Raw genomic sequence first — 15225 nt, forward strand, 5'->3', positions numbered from 1 at the left:
GTCCTGCGAGCAGGCAGAGCAGGGCGATTTTGGGGCACTCGGTCTCTAAAAGGTGCGCCATCACTGTGGTAGACCCTTGATTTGGTACTGTAGCAGGAAACCAACAACTTTGGTCACCCGTCCCGTGTTTCAACAAAGGCAACCGTCAGCAGGTTGCCTTTTAAAACCAGAAGACTGTCAACGCTGCAAATATTGTATATTCTTGCTTTTGACAATATGCAGAATTGTCTGGTAAATATGGGGTTAATAAAGAGCAGAAGGGGCGTTGGGGGTAAAGCCCGGGAAAGAAAGAGGAAGAAAACATTTGACCTTCACACTAATTGGATAGTGTGAGATATGACGGCTAATTTAGGGAGGGAACATGCTGATAATTTAACTGCTCGGAGGAAGAGAACTTAGATCCTAGCATCCCTCCGTTGTGCCTGTGCCGACATTTTGTAACAATAAAAGACTTTTAGGAAAATAAATGCCTGGAAGTTCTTTGGAATGTTTCATTAGCCAGAACCACAACAAAGACATTTCTGCCAATCCTAGTGAGAGGGCTTCATTTTACCTTGTCTTACCCCAGTTTCTATCCTGGTGCAGCTGTCAGCAGATGGCGTGGACAGATGCAGTAAGGGCCCAGCTCCTGGCATGAAGTTGTTGTTGGGATCTTCAGCGTAGATCCTAGCTTCAAATGCATGTCCTTTGAGGACAATCTCTTCCTGAGTCAGAGGAACCTTCTCTCCTGCAGCAACCTGTAAAGAACAGCACTGCTCATTTTCTCTGCACACACAGACTGATTTATTTTTATTTATGAAATGTATATGCTGTCCATCGCATTGTCAAGTGACTCTGGCGGGCTTACAACAGTGTCAAAATATAATTAAAACATTAAAAAAAATCATAATCACAAATAATAAGATAAACAAAGAAGGGAACACCCCAGAAAAGTTTACCTAATATGAGATTGAAGAATTGAAACCTGCAAAATTTGGAGTAGGTTATTAGGCAATCAGAATATTAAAAAAAAAAACTTCAAGAAAAAATATTTGATCACAGGCCGAGGAAATGAAAAAGCTTCTGGAAAAAAGCTAATTGATAGAAAGCAAGCTGCATGAAATTGTTCCCTCTAACTCTGTCCATAATTTAACGACAGCCTTTATAATAGAACGTAGAGCTGAAAGGAATAATCAAGTCACAAATTTCTTGTTTGATGCTTAGACAGAATTCCAAAAAATTAAAGACAACTCTTCAAACACAACCCATAGCTTAATAGCAATAGCACTTAGACTTATATACCGCTTTACGGCACTCTCTAAGCCAGAGGTCACCAACCTTTTCATGCTGGGATCCCAGAGGGAGAGGGAGCAGCCGAAACAGGGCCACGTGCACCCTCACAACACTAGCGGCCCTGTTTGCGTAGGTACGAAGGCGCTAGCTGCTGCTGAAAAAAACCCTGCTCTCATAAATACATTTGTGAATTCCTTATCTGCTGACAATCTCTAACCATTAAACGTTTCCAAAACCTCTGGTGCTCTCTCAAATTTTGCTTTTCCAGTTGGGAATCTGTGCCTCTCAAGGACTACGAGCGGAATTCTGTCCCAAAGATACTGTAAACCAGCTAAACTTTCCATCTTTCATTTTCAAAGCCCCGAACCTCACAAAATGCACATGTGAGAGTGTATATATCAACGCTGCTAACACCGGATGTTTTTGCATTGACGACAGATGGAAATGTAGCCATCTTTCACCTTTTGCTTTTAGAGTTAGATGATGCTGGGAGGGGGGGGGGATGTGAATGAGAATCTAGCTAGACATAGCAACACTAAACTTAGTGTGAGAATCAAGGTTATTGAGCCCAGAGCTGATAAAGAATTGGCGGGCTGGAGAGCTGGAGAGGAAGCCTGTGCTTCAAGCTAACTGGGGAATGTGATTTATGATTGTTAATTGGAGGAAGGAATTGTCCTTTCATACTATGTGCCCAGGGGAGGGGAATTCAGTTTTTGGCTTCGATTATGCAGTGCTGATATTATGTTACTCCAGTGGTTCTCAACCTTTTTAATGCCGCGACCCCCAACCGGTCGTAAGTCGAGGACTACTCAACTGGTGCAGCACCATTTGCAGAATGGGACTTTTGGCGGGCTCAGCAGGGCAGAGACAGCCTGGACAATTCCTCTTGGCTTTTGAAAGCCAATAGAATTAGACTCTATCCAAGAGAGTCTATTATATTGGCTTTCAAAAGCCAATAGATTAAAAGGGAGTAGCACAGCTAAGGAAAAGGGGAAAAAAATGGCGAACTGCATTGTTTGGCGACCTCCGTGAAATGGTCGTTCGACCCCAAATGGGGTCCCGACCCACAGGTTGAGAACCACTGTGTTACTCAAATAAAAAATTCTTTAAGGTAAACAATGCCTCGAAGTTCTTTTGAAGAGTTTTATCTGTCAGAACTATGACAGTATAATTAAATGGGGGAGAATGGATCTGCACGGTGCCACCCTCTGCCCAAGTCTAACAAGAAAAAAAATCATTCCCAAACTCCTTCTCTGAATATTTCTACAGAAATAATATAATTAATGGTCCCAAGTGAAAGAACAGTCTTGCTTCTTGAGAATCCAACAGAACTCCTATGCTTTACTACTTCTTACCTTCAATTGCCATTCCACCAAGTCAGTCCCTGTGATCATCTCTGTAACTGGATGCTCTACCTGCAGCCTGGTATTCATTTCCATGAAATAAAAATTATGTGCACCGTCCATGATAAACTCCACAGTTCCTAAAACATTTAACAAAGGCATAGTATACAAAGGTCGGAATATTAAAACTACAAATGAATACAATCCCAGTATAGCTTCTTTGTCCCTGCGATTCACTCTCTAAGTAAGCATTGTAAATCAAACTAATGGTTAACATTATTTATCTCTATGTATACCTGAGAAATCCTTCAGAAAGCAACATTTCTCAGTTTAATTAACATGTAGATCCTTCAAAAGAAGCCTTAAAAGCTATTAGGCTCAGATATATTGCAACGTGTTTTGTTGAATTGGAATCTGAGCTCTCCAAAATGCAAATAAGGTAGAAAAAAACCTTTAGCAGTGTTTCTCAACCTTGGTCGCTTTAAAATGTAGGAACTTCAACTCCCAGAATTACTTAGCCAGCATGGGTATGCCCTCCTTTAAGCTGAGTTAAACTGAGGTTACAGCAGCCAAGTATCTTATTTTATAGCAGACTGTTGATTTCAGTCAGGAGTGTCAAAAAAAGAAGTCAATACGGTGGCCATGACAGTGCAGTTAAAGCTCTGTCTGGTTTTATGTGCATTTATGTGCTTTGATTAGTCCAGTGTTTCTCAACCTTGACAATTTTAAGGCATGTGGACTTCAACTCCCAGAATTCCACAGCCAGCATTGCTGGCTGTGGAATTCTGGGAGTTGAAGTCCACATGCCTTAAAATTGTCAAGGTTGAGAAACACTGGATTAGTCTGTTGTGGGTGCCATTTTGACTTTTTTCATCACACCCTGCTGATACCTTTTAATTCTTTTTTGGGAACCTGATCTATGTGTGAGAGGCTAAAACAGGGTTTCCCAACCTTGGCAATTTAAGATGCATGGACTTCAATTCCTAGAATTCTCCGGCTAGCTATGCTGCCTGGGGTATTCTGGGAGCTGAAGTCCACACTTCTTAAAGCCACCAAGGTTGAGAAGTACTTGACCTATAGAGCTAAGACTTGACTTCTTTTCAGCTCCTATCAGCAGCACCACACAAAGTCATGTGACCAGGAGGTGGTGGGAGGAGCAGGAGGGAGACTTGGAATGTGTCCATCTATCCTTCTGAGCTGTCAATCAAACTGCTGCTCCTGCTGGAGACACACTGGGAAATTTCTCCTAAAATGTTTTTCTTTGGAGTCCCAAGGCTGAACTTGGTCATTTTTGAACCTGAGATTTCTTTCCCCCTATATGCTAAATTTGGTCCGATCCTATTCAGTTGTCAGGGGAGTTAACCTGCTGATGGCTAGAAAGAGTCCCAAGATTCTTTACGTAATTTCTTTCCAAGCATGGAAAGAATAAAAAGGAGAAATACCTTTCCCTATGAACCTGTGTTCAACATTAAAAGGAAGTTGGGTTTGCAATACCTGCTCCTACGTAGTTCACGGCTTTTGCTGCTCTAACAGCAGCTTCTCCAAGCTTCCTTCTCACTTCAGGCTTAATTCCTGGCTAACAAGGATAGCAATAATATTATGTTAGGGTCACACAATGCATCAAGACACCCTTGCATTTTTATTGACTGCACATTCACTCTGGACAACTGGTATTAAAGTTTGTCCTTACAGGTAGTCTGCAACTTATGAACATAATGGAGCCTGCTGATCAGGGCTGTAAGTTGTGATGGTCGTAAAAACAAGTCAATTTTACCTTTTGGGGGGGGGGGCAGCGATTGTTATGCAAATGCCACAGTCATTAAGGAAATGCTGTGGACCTTAAGCAAACCAATACGGTGCAATTTTGCCAAAAACTCAAAGCAAATGCAGGTTTTCTGCAAAGCACAGTCACCTGGCAGCGAGATGGGAGGAAAATACATTTAATAAATAAATAAATGTGGTCACATGACCATGTTGCAAACAGCCATAAAAGTGGGCTGGTAGCTGAGTGCCCAAAGCTCAGTCATGTGACTGTTGGGGGGGGGTAACTGTTGGAAATTCAAATTTTAAGTAGCCCCAAGGTACGCCCATTGTAACTTTGAACAGTTGCTAAACAGCAGGTTAAGCTGAGGACTACCTGTATTTCTTAATATCCATTTAAATCCCATTATAGTCCCAATTAACTCAACTTCATCAACTTTCCAGCATTTTGGAAAGAGCAACGTTAAATTCTTTTAACTGAAGTAGTATATGTTGACAGAAAGCTTAACATATATGAAACATTCAAAATATACAAATGAGTTGCAAATAATGGGCAACATAGTTTAGCCCAACTTATGCTGAGACATCATAACCATTTAAATGGATGTTAGGAACACATGAGGCAGAAAATAAAGCCAGTAAGAACTTTCTAAAAAAAAAGTACGGTAAGTCCTTCCATGCTCAAATCAAAGGAAGGATAGCTGCATTTGTAGAACTGCATTCTGTTCAATACAATACAAAGAAAATTAATATGCTTTGAGAATTTCAGGACCTTGAAAAAGATACTATTTTCTGCAGAAATACTGGACTGAGACTGCCTTAACAGCATGCATAAAAACAAATATTACACTAACATAGTAAACACAAGAATCATGGCTATTTGAATTGTCTTTCAAGAGCTGACTACTTACCCCTGGGGCTTCCTCAATAATTTTTTGATGTCTTCTTTGTACACTGCAATCTCTTTCAAACAGGTAGACGGCATTGCCATGTTGGTCTCCAAATACCTGAACTTCTACGTGCCTGTTTCACATTTTAAAATTTGTAAGTGGGACTATAATATTGTCCATCGATGCTTATACCTAATCCCAATTTTTTGAATTTTTAACATGACTAACAAAATCCATCAGATACTTTGGAGGTATTTTAATTTTTTAGATATAGAAATGAAGATAGCAGAAATAAGCCTCATGGCGTTAAATATATTATGAGGAGGGAAGGAATCCATACCTCAAATGTGGCAAAACTGGGATTTTCAGTTTGCTATTTGGATGAGAGGATGTGGAACAATTTTCTTTTTTTGTTTCTTTTTCAATTGCCTTCATGCGTTTTACAGCTTATCGCATAGATATTTATGTCAGCCCTTCCAAGGAAGGCCAAGTCAGAAAAAAAGGCACAAGAATCTAGAACGTTATCAATATTACTGTAAAAATGGAATCCTGACATCCCAAAGATATTTCTTTTTTCTTCCCTTTTAATATGAAAGAGAACCAAGGCTGGCAATACCATGTTTCTTTCTCATGCTTTCTTATTTTCCAGGGGTAAGCTGCAATGCTTTGTGGGAATGACCTAAGCAGGCAGGGCAATGAGACACCATCAAGAGAACAGTTAGATAAAAGGCAGCTAAGTCCACAGCAAGAATGTAGGGAGGGCAAAAGCTCAGAAGAAACCATACTTAGTTTGGGGGTTGTAAATTGTTCCCAGGGAGAGATATTTTCAAACTTGAAAGATTCTATTAATGTAACCTTCAATAAAGTAGAATTGGCTCATCTAGCCATGCAGAGAAGAGCAACAAAGATGATTAGGGGCCCAGAGGATAAAACATATGAATAACGGTTGCAGGAATTGGGTATGTCTAGTCCAGGGGTAGGCAACCTTGGCTCTTTTATGACTTGTGGACTTCAACTCCCAGAATTCCTGAGCCAGCATGGCTCAGCTTGGAAACCTCTCCCTTTCCCCTCAGCATGGCTGGCTCAGGAATTCTGGGAGTTCAGGTCCACGAGTCATAAAAGAGCCAAGGTTGCCTACCCCTGGCCTAGTCTAATGAAAAGAAGGACTAGGGCTGACATGATAGCAATGTTCCAATATCTAAGGGACCGACACAAAAAAGAGGGGGTCAATCTATTTTCCAAAGTACCTGAAGGCAGAACGAAAAGCAGTGGATGGAAACTAATCAAGGAGAGAACCAGCTTAGAACTAAGGCGAAATTTCCTGACAGTTGGAACAATTAATCAGTGGAACGGCTTGCCTCCAGAAGTTGTGAATGCTCCAACACTGGAGGTTTTTAAGAAGAGACTGGACAACCATTTGTCTGAAATGGTATAGGGTTTCTTGCTTGATCAGTGGGCTGGACTAGAACTCCTCCAAAGTCCCTTCCAACTCCATTAATCTGTTGTTCTGTTTCCTGTCTGGCCTATCTTGTATGGCTGACATTGCTTACGTTCTATAAACGGTTGCTGCATATTTTCTTCAAGATCATCTACAACAGTGGTTCTCAACCTTTTTAATGCCGCGACCCCCAACCGGTCGTAAGTCGAGGACTACTCAACCGGTCGTAAGTCAAGGACTAATCAACTGGTGCAGCACCGTTTGCAGAATGGGACTTTTGGCGGGCTCAGCAGGGCAGAGACAGCCTGGACAATTCCTATTGGCTTTCAAAAGCCAATAGAATAAAAGGGAGTAGCACAGCTGAGGAAAAGGTGGGGGGGGGGGAAATGGCGGACTGCCTTGTTTGGCGACCCCCGTGAAATGGTCGTTCGACCCCAAATGGGGTCCCAACCCACAGGTTGAGAACCACTGATCTACAATGTACATCCTGCGCAGTAGTGGAGCTATCAAAGGGGGTGATAAAGAGCTGCCCAACAGATTGTTGCGTTACCTTGGATTGTCAACAAACTTCTCTATCAACATGGCATCATCGTTAAAGGACTTCTTTGCTTCTCTTCGAGCTGATTCCAATTGCTCCTGAAATTCTTTCTCAGTAAATGCTATTCTCATTCCCTAGGGGGAATAAATGATAAAACTAATATTAGCAAAAGAATTAAATAAATTACTCTGAAAAAAAAGTAAGAAATGTTTTTTGTTACATTAACAACAACAGAGGCAGCTCATTTGCACAATCACTAGCTTAAACAGTAAAATTGGAAGTGTCTTGGCGACGTTTCGACGAAGTCTCATTCGTCATCTTCAGGCTGGTGCTTTCGGCTTCATGCTTCGAGGAGCACGAAGCCAAAAGCACCAGCCTGAAGATGATGAATGAGACTTCGTCGAAACGTCGCCAAGACACTTCCAATTTTACGTGGGAGAAAACCCGAATAACCACGTTTCGACGAGGTCCCACTCGTCATCTTCAGGCTGGGGTCTTCGGCGTCGTGCTTGTGTGAGCAAAGTTTGATCGGAGCTGCCGTCTCTCTATATATATTGGTGGGGGTGTGTAGAGTGCTGGCTTAGTTGCTGTAGGTGGATTGGTTGGCTGTGTAGGAGCTATTGTTTGTGGATTGTTTGGCTGTTTCGTAACATCCTGAGTAGTTGAAGGCCTTCAGCCCTGGACATCACATCACAGAATTCAGGAGGCTACAACGCCAAAGTTCAGGATGTTACAACAGAGCCAACCACCCAGGATGGTGCAACACAGAACTCAGGATATCACTACACTAAACCTCAGGATGTCATCACACAACCCATTACCCAGGTCGTTACAACACAAAAGACTAATGAGCACACAGCCAGCACCTCAACTACTCAGGATGTTACTTAACAGCCAAACAATCCACAAACAATAACTCCAACACAGCCAACCAATCCACCTACAGCAACTAAGCCAGCACTCCACACCCCCCCCCCAATATATATAGAGAGACGGCAGCTCCAATCACACTTTGCTCGCACAAGCACGAAGCCGAAGACCCCAGCCTGAAGATGATGAGTGAGACCTCGTCGAAACGTCGCCAAGATACTCTCAATCTTACATGGGAAAAGACCTGAATACACCAAGACCTATATATTCTTGATAGCCATAAAAAAGGATTGACCTGGTGCCTATATTTTATAAAGATTCTTTAAGGGCTATGTAGGGCACTTGAGATGAGACTGCAAAATCAATTCATCTTTGGCTTTCTAAACTTATTAAAAATAGATGGCAACATATATAAAAATAAAAACCACGTGATAAAATGCAATGCAACTTTGCAGTCTACAACTTGGTTCCCCCAGGCTTATTTATAGTCCATTGTTGCACACGAGTGTGTTCTTTCACAACAATCTACACTCAGTTCACACAAGCAACAGGAACCCTTAAATCAGTTTTGGGTTAGCATCATGTTAACAAAATAAATTATATACTGTGATTGCTTATCCAAGTCCAGTTTGTTTAACAAATGGTCAGGTAGTCCTTGACTTATGACCACAACTGAGCCCAAAATTTCTGTGCTAAGCAAGACATTTAAGTGAATTTTGCTCCATTTACAACATATCTTGCCACAGTTGTTAAGTGAATCACAGCAATTGTTAAGTTAATAACAAGTTGTTACGTGAATCTGGTTTTTTCACTGACTTTGTCAGAAGGTTGCAAAAGGGGGTCACATGACCCCGGGACCCTGCAACCCTCATAAATATGGGTCAGTTGCCAAGCGGAATTTTGATCACATAACCATGGGGATGCTGCAATGCTTGTAAGTATGAAAAAGAGTCATAAGCCACTTTTTTTCAGTGCCATTGTAACTTTGAATGGTCACTAAATGAACTGTTTTAAGTTGAGGACTACCTGTATTTAAACATGTTTATTGTAGGGGGGGATCTCCCAACTTGGCAACTTTAAGGCTTGTGGACTACAATCCCAGATTTCCTAAGCCAGCATGAATGTACTGTGAGCACACAGATTAACTCCTGCACCAATACAGAGGTAGGAGATTATATCCTAAGCCAGGGGTAGGCAACCTTGGCTCTTTTATGACTCGTGGACTTCAACTCCCAGAATTCCTGAGCCTGGCTGAGGAATTCTGGGAGTTGGTCCAGGAGTCCTAAAAGATCCAAAGTTGCCTACCTCTCTCCTAAGCAGAGATGCAACAAACTGCGAAGTAATTGATGAAATATCATCCAATGGATGCTACCTTTCCTCCACCTCCACGGACAGCTTTGATCATAACTGGGTAGCCGATCCTTCTGGCTTGCTCTTCCAGAAACCTATCCGATTGGTCTTCACCGTGGTAACCTTCCACCACAGGAACTCCAGCCACCGACATGATGGCCTTAGAAGTACTTCAAGGGAACACACCTTCATGTTCAGTGTCAACAATAAAAGGAACTGTGCAAGAAAGCTTTTCACTCCCACAACCCACCTCTCTTTCAACTGATGCACTTTACTTACAGCAGGGGTCTTCAAACTAGGCCTTTAGGACTTGTGGACTTCAACTCCCAGAATTCCTCAGCCAGCCAGGGCCAAGTTTGAAGACCCCTGCCTTACAGTATTGAGAAAGAAAACCACATTCCATTTTGATCAAGGGGAAAATCTAGGGCTCCACCAAGTGTCAAGACTGATTGATGCCTGTAAATCAACCAATACTACATCTAGATTCCTTCCCTTTCCATCTCTAATTTAACCTCAATTAAATTATATAAAGCAGTCCCCTGTGGATTTTACTCTGCTGATCGTTGCTGATTCTAGGGGACAGTGCTCATCTCCATTTCAAAGCTATTGAGCCAGGGCTGTCCGAAGAAATTTCTACAGTCATGTGGCCAACATGACATCATGGAGCAAGGTTATCTTCCCGCCAAGTATCTGAATTTTGATCACATGACCATGGGGATACTGCAATGGTCCCAAGTGTGAAAAATGGTCATAAGTCACTTTTTTCAGTGCTGTTGTAACATTGAATGGTCACTGAATGAACTGTTGTAAGTCAAGGACTACCTGTATTGCATTTGGGTGCTCTGCGCTGACCCTATTTCATTTGAGACCATAATTTTCAGAATACTAAAGAATCAAAGGGTCAATTCACTGCATTTATCTAAGAGGGAAACCCAAGTCAAATACAAGGAAGAATCTAGTAGTTCCAACAAAAGAATCTCTTCATAATAAATTTAGCAAATGAAATAACACAGAATACCTCTTAATGCCCATATCTCTGATTGCAGATGAAGGAGGACCTACGAAAATTATCCCTTCTTGGTTACAGAGTTCAGCAAATTCTGTGTTTTCGGATAGGAAACCATAGCCTGGATGGATGGCCTAAAACAGGAAATATCAAGGGCATAGTGTGAGGCTTTAAGGCTTCTTGATGCTTCTGCTGTTCTAGCAGGTCTACAGAAGCTGCATCTGACCTCCAAAATGCAGAAATTTCTGCACTGCTGTTTCTGTTTGCCAAACTCTCAAAAGCAGATTGAAGCTACTTGCAATCTTTTCCATTGCCACCGACTTCAGAATACTATCATCAATTGGTCGTTTCTTCAGCTGACCAATAGGAGAATGCAAAGGTTAGTTAGTGCCCACTCCTCCCACCTAACAATTACCACTGTATGTGACCAGTAAAAAATCTGATCAATTGCTATGACTGATCTGCAAAGCCATCCAGGAACTATCCTTCTGCTGCATTTAAAATACCTATGGAATAGTAGCATAGTTACATGTTGTTAGGATGGCTGAACCTCTACAATTAGCAGGCATATTACGGCACAGAGTTTAACCACAGAAAGAGCTGGGGCATTAGCAGAATATTTAACGAAATTTGTGGGAAATGAGAGCATTTAAAATAGGAGAATTGCTGATTAAAATTAAACTGCTTTTTTTTTAAAAAATCAGAATATCAAAGATTGCAATGTGTGAGCTTACACACAGACTCTTATGTTATGTTGCACTAACCCAATTTTAGGTAAAAAATTAGTTGATATAAAGCAAATCTGTACCTGTGCTGCAGACTTTCTGGCCACTTGTATTATTTTTTCCATGGATAAGTAACTCTGCTGAGCTGGTGCTGGGCCAATGCAATAGGCTTCATCAGCCTACAAGAAAACACCATCATTTTATTATTGTGTTATGTTTCAGGCTAACTTTTCCACAATATTTTGATGCATCTTTGAAGTACAAACTCAGGCAGTAGAGGGTTGAGCTGGATTAGTTAGAAGGTAGCTTAACAAAATGGCAGCTGAACCATGCTAATAAAGGCCCAACCCTTTATAATTTGTGAGGTAACCCTGGTTAAAAAAAAAGAGACAGGGCTTCAATTCTTCAAAGCCACCATCTTGATTTTTTTGACCACTGCTGTGGACACCCCATGCATAGGACTTCACATTAAAGTTTGAATACTGATTATAAACATTGCTTTATTTAGACCTGAAATGTGATTAAACCCTATGCACTGAATTACAGTATTTTTCAACCTTAGCAACTTAAATGATATGTGGATTTCAACTCCCAGAATTCCCCAGCCAGCAATGCAGGAATTCTGGGAGTGATAGTCCACATATCTTTAAATTGCCAAGGTTGAAAAACACTGAGCTAAGCCATGATTATTTTAAAGCCTGAACATATTGTCTTCTAAACATTGTGCAAACCACCATGGTTAAGTTTGCATATAGGTTAGTCTTCAACTTACGACCACAACTGAATCCAAAATGTATATCACTAAGGTGGTTGTTAAATGAGTTTTGCCCCATTTTATAATCTTTCTTGCCCCAGCTGTTAATGAATCACTGTAGTTGTTAAAAACATGGTTGTTAAGTGAATCTGGTTTCCCTATTGATTTCGCTTGTCAGAAGGCCACAAAAGGTGATCCCATGACCCAGGACACTGCAACTGTCATAAATATGAACCAATTGCCAAGTGCCCAAATTTTAATTACATGCCCATGGGGATCCTGCAAAGATCATTTGGATTAAAAACAGTCATGTTACTTTTTTCAGTGCTGTTGTTACTTTGAACAGTCACTAAACAAATGGCTTTAAGTTGAGGACTACCTGTATTGTGATCATTCTAAAGCAAGCCAACCACAATATCACCAAGTATGATAAGTGAATGTATTATTCATTCAAGATTATTTGGCTCCATAATTTGCCTCCTTTAAGATCAGTCCTTAAGAGTGTCAGCTGATGAGTTTTACCATGGCTACATGCATTGAATTCCGGTCAGCCTCACTATAAACTGCCACCGACTTCACCCCCATCTTTCGGGCTGTCCGCATCACCCTGCAGGCAATCTCTCCTCGGTTTGCCACGAGGACTTTCTCGATATTCCTTTGACCTGTTTTTCAAATAAAAAGCATTTCAAGGTCCGCAATAATTATGCCAATATCCTATTACTACTAACTTGCAGAACAGAATGCCAGAATAATGTCATTATTTTTATCTGACTGCAAGTTCATTTTCTAGGTATTATAAATATGTTATCATTTAAAAAAAAATCTAGAAAATTTCCCATAAAGAAAATAAGCTAAATAATTTACCTGTTACAAAAGAATATTCTCTGGTACACAAAGCCCAAAGCCATTTTCTGTGAAAGGAAAAGAACATTGTCAAAAATCCAAACAGGAATTTAATATTCATTTAGCGACCATTTAAAGTTACAACAGAACTGAAAAAAAATGATTTATAACCAGTCCTTGCACTTATGACTATTGTAGCATCCCCACAGCCATGTGATGATTATTTGCACACTTGGCAAGTGGCATGTATTTACACCATTGTAATTGGTATAAATTGCACCATTGCCATTTGTGACCTTCCAAGCCGGCTTCTGACAAGCAAAATCAATATGGGAAGCCAATGATCATAAAACTGGGTGTGATTAATTTAACAATCACTTTTGCTTAACAATGGAAATTTTAGTCTCAACTGCAGTCGTAAGTTGAGGACTAGCTGCATTCCTAAGTTAGCCCACTGACATTCCAAAAAGTACCGAATGAATGATTTACAAACATTTTCTAGGCATAAGATATTCCAGAAACATTCAAAGACTCCACCCCTTGCCAGCAGCTCCAACCATTAACTCTGGTTTGTGTAATATACTTTCCCATTGTTAGTTCTACCACTGTTTTTCTCAATAAACACATTCTTGGAGCTCAAATAACATTTTGACCCAATTCCTAAATCAGCTTGCAGAAGATACACTAAAAAAAAGCAACCTTGTGTGAACTTGGAACAGCTAAGCAAGGATGAGAGCTTGTTCAAACCTGAATGGGAGACCACCAGGAGATTTGACAAAATCCCAAAAGCAGCTTTGGCAAATCCATTCTATACTGTTGACAAGGGAACAACCTGGATCCAACCCGTACTTCCTGGGGGAAATTCAAGCTTGCTTCTAGAGAGGATTCACTTTGTAGTTCAGTGTATTGTGTGAACACAATTCCCCAGGCCTGATACAGCCGTTCTCAAAGAACAACAATGCTTGTTAAAAGGAGATTAGACAATCCTTGTCTGAAATGGTATATCTCCCCCTTGAACAGGGGGTTGGACAAGATCCCCTTCTGCAATATGGTGGAGGCAATTTGTGCCATATGTCGGGGACAAACGGCTGACAAATCACCTATTACCACTAATGCTTCAGTTGTCCCAAAAGTGCTTTTTTTAGGAGGCAACTGGACTTCCTCGTTTGAAGACATTTCGCTTCTCATCTAAGAAGCTTCTTCAGCTGTGAGGTGAAGAAGCTTCTTGGATGAGAAGCGAAACGTCTTCAAAGAAAAACAAGAAAGTCCAGTTGCCTCTTGAAAAAGTACCTTTGGCACAACCATGGCCTGGATGACGGAGAATCTCCACAGACATTTAGCTATGCTCCAGTTACTCCATGTTATGTGGGGGAGAGGCCGTGTGAAAGCTTAGACGCGCGTCAGACCCAATCCATACGTGCAGGTTGATCTCCAGCAGCAGTTACAAAGGGCGACCTCAAAAACATTCCTCCCACTCCAGGAAGGGAGACGGCGGGGTCCCCCTTTAATTCGAGACCGCCAGCCAAACGGTGGGGCTCTGCAAGTGGGCGGCTCGGCGCAGAGCTCCCCACCCGAAGGGGAAAAGCGGCCTTCTCCTCTCCCGGCCTCCCGTGGGAACCCCGAACGGAAGGGGGGGGGCTTCCCGCCCGCGCCCCTCTTCCTCGCCCGGCGCACTCACAGGCTCTGCCGGAGCTGGCGTGGCCCCTCGCCGGCCAGCGCCAAGGCCGACGCCGCCATCGTGCGCCCGAGCTGAAGACAGGCGGGGACTAGAGCCGGGCTAGCGGCGGCGTTCGGGCCTATCAGCGACTTTGGAAAGGAGGCCGGACTCGGGCGGAGCAAGCGGCGGAGCTGCCAGGTAGCTTCCCGGGCGGAGGAAAACTTCTCAACCTTCGCCAAGGAGAAGGGCAGGGCGCGCCCCGTCCGGGGCTTTTCCAGCTGCCGCTGCCCCGCCTTACCCTGCCCAGCCCAGCCCCGTGTTTACCTAGCCCAGCCCCTCATGGCTTCGTTCCCATTGAAACTTGGTCTGGTTAGCCAGTTTTCTAACTGGATTTGTGCAGGGCTTTGGCAAAGGCGAGGAAGGAGTTGGGGGCGCTTCTAAAGCAGCCGCCCCCCTCCCGGCCAAGCAAGATTCGCTCTCCTTGCACCGGCGTTGGCGAGAGGCCTGAAATCGATGGCTTGGGTGAACCCAGTTCCCGAGATGTATGGACTTTAGAATAGAAAATAGAATATTAGAAGAGCAGAGAGAATATAGAATAGAATAGAATAGAATAGAATAGAATAGAATAGAATAGAATAGAATAGAATAGAATATTGTCAGTTTAAATGTACACTAATCCGCATATATTAAAATGAGATTTCATTGCGTACAGCTCTCAAAGGGTAACCACTTCCAATATACACTGCATAAACTTAACAAAAATAAATAAAATCAGTTA

General features: G+C 42.1%; 1 protein-coding gene across 2 annotated transcripts in view; it reads right to left on the reverse strand.

Moving 5' to 3' along the window:
• MCCC1 (methylcrotonoyl-CoA carboxylase 1) overlaps positions 1–14710 on the reverse strand; it is a 28894-nt gene extending 14184 nt beyond the window's left edge. For both annotated transcript variants that reach the window (XM_039321836.1, XM_039321837.1), the window contains exons 1-11: positions 14469–14710; positions 12812–12858; positions 12470–12609; positions 11277–11372; positions 10481–10602; positions 9485–9632; positions 7255–7376; positions 5288–5399; positions 4110–4191; positions 2628–2755; positions 554–737 (exon numbers count right to left, since the gene is read on the reverse strand). In XM_039321836.1, the coding sequence (XP_039177770.1) occupies positions 554–737; positions 2628–2755; positions 4110–4191; positions 5288–5399; positions 7255–7376; positions 9485–9632; positions 10481–10602; positions 11277–11372; positions 12470–12609; positions 12812–12858; positions 14469–14527 (1240 nt within the window). In that variant the 5' untranslated portion in view covers positions 14528–14710. The remainder of the gene's footprint in view (positions 1–553; positions 738–2627; positions 2756–4109; positions 4192–5287; positions 5400–7254; positions 7377–9484; positions 9633–10480; positions 10603–11276; positions 11373–12469; positions 12610–12811; positions 12859–14468) is intronic.
• Positions 14711–15225: the final 515 nt, after the last annotated feature.

Source organism: Crotalus tigris, unplaced genomic scaffold (assembly GCF_016545835.1).
Source record: "Crotalus tigris isolate CLP2741 ecotype Arizona unplaced genomic scaffold, ASM1654583v1 scf7180000023829.5930981, whole genome shotgun sequence".
NCBI classification, from domain to species: Eukaryota; Metazoa; Chordata; class Lepidosauria; order Squamata; family Viperidae; genus Crotalus; species Crotalus tigris.